The sequence below is a fragment of the Aptenodytes forsteri genome, unplaced genomic scaffold (assembly GCF_000699145.1).
Source record: "Aptenodytes forsteri isolate BGI_AS27 unplaced genomic scaffold, ASM69914v1 Scaffold483, whole genome shotgun sequence".
Classification (NCBI taxonomy): domain Eukaryota; kingdom Metazoa; phylum Chordata; class Aves; order Sphenisciformes; family Spheniscidae; genus Aptenodytes; species Aptenodytes forsteri.
The window spans coordinates 1,003,492-1,004,491 of record NW_008795316.1 but is presented as its reverse complement, the minus strand read 5'-3'; the positions used below and the strand labels follow the sequence as shown (position 1 = coordinate 1,004,491).

The 1,000-nt window shown below is 64.8% G+C and overlaps 1 protein-coding gene across 1 annotated transcript in view; it reads left to right on the top strand.

Moving 5' to 3' along the window:
• The first annotated feature begins 703 nt into the window (after nt 1-703).
• DNMT3B (DNA methyltransferase 3 beta) overlaps nt 704-1,000 on the top strand; it is a 20,052-nt gene continuing 19,755 nt past the window's right edge. The window contains exon 1 of the mRNA XM_009279536.1: nt 704-808. Coding sequence (XP_009277811.1) covers nt 704-808 — 105 coding nt within the window. The remainder of the gene's footprint in view (nt 809-1,000) is intronic.

Sequence of the window (1,000 nt, the reverse complement as noted above, 5' to 3'; positions counted from 1 at the left end):
AGGGATCTGTCAGTATCTTGCTTTAGGTACCGACCCGGGGGGAGCTCTGCCGGCATCCTCCTCCTCCTCCCGAGCCCGGGGAGAAGCTCCGGTGGAGGGAGAGGCAGGGGAGGGAGAGCATCGGAGAAAGAGAAATGAACTCCAGAGTGGCCCCAACGTGGGGCGCAAGTCCCAGGAGTCCGGGAGAGGGGAGCAGCGGGTGGACACCCGGGGCGAGCGCTGGTCCTGGGGCTCTCGTTGATGCTGCACCGATCTCCCTCGGAAAAGGGGGCTGGAGAAGGAGCGAGGGGGCTGAAACGTGCTGCCCCTGCAGCAGGACTTGCCTTTTCTGCCTCTGTTTCCAGTTTCCTGATTTCTAACGAAATGAGGGGGAATGAGCCAGGGTGTCCCAGTCCCTGGCCGTGGGGAGAGCTGGAGGCTTGAGCCCTGCTGTACGGGTCAGGCCGGGGGAGATGGGGACAGTGAGGTGTCATTGTCATCGCTTTATGTCCTCTTGTGCAGGGGAAAGATGAAGCAGTAACCGCTCCGGACGGAGGACCTGCTACCGCTGAGTGAGACCCACCTGCGTGACGGCGGAGCCCCCGCAGCCCCCAGCCCTGCCCGCAGGCAGCACCGGCCCAGGAGCCTGCTCCACGCCGGGCACGTCCCTGGGCAGGGGGCTCGGGAGAGCCAGCGTGGCTCATCTCAGCGGGACGTGACCGAGATGAGCATGGTAAAGAGCCTAGAGCGGCTGGAGCAGCGGCTGGCTGTGATGGTGGCTGCCCAGGAGACTTCTCAGGCCTGGTCTTCACTGGGAGAGGAGGGGCCGGTTTGTTTTTTGTTTCTTTTCTTTCAACCGAGCTTTGCTGAAAGGCAGCGGGCGACGTGCTGGAGCCTGGGGGAGGCTGCAAAGGGCTGCTGCGGTCCGGCGGGGGAGCGGAGCGGGGCAGGGGGGGCAGGAGAGGAAACAGGGGGAAAATGGAGGGAAGTCGGAGCGCGGGGGAGTGTGGCGAGAGCCGGC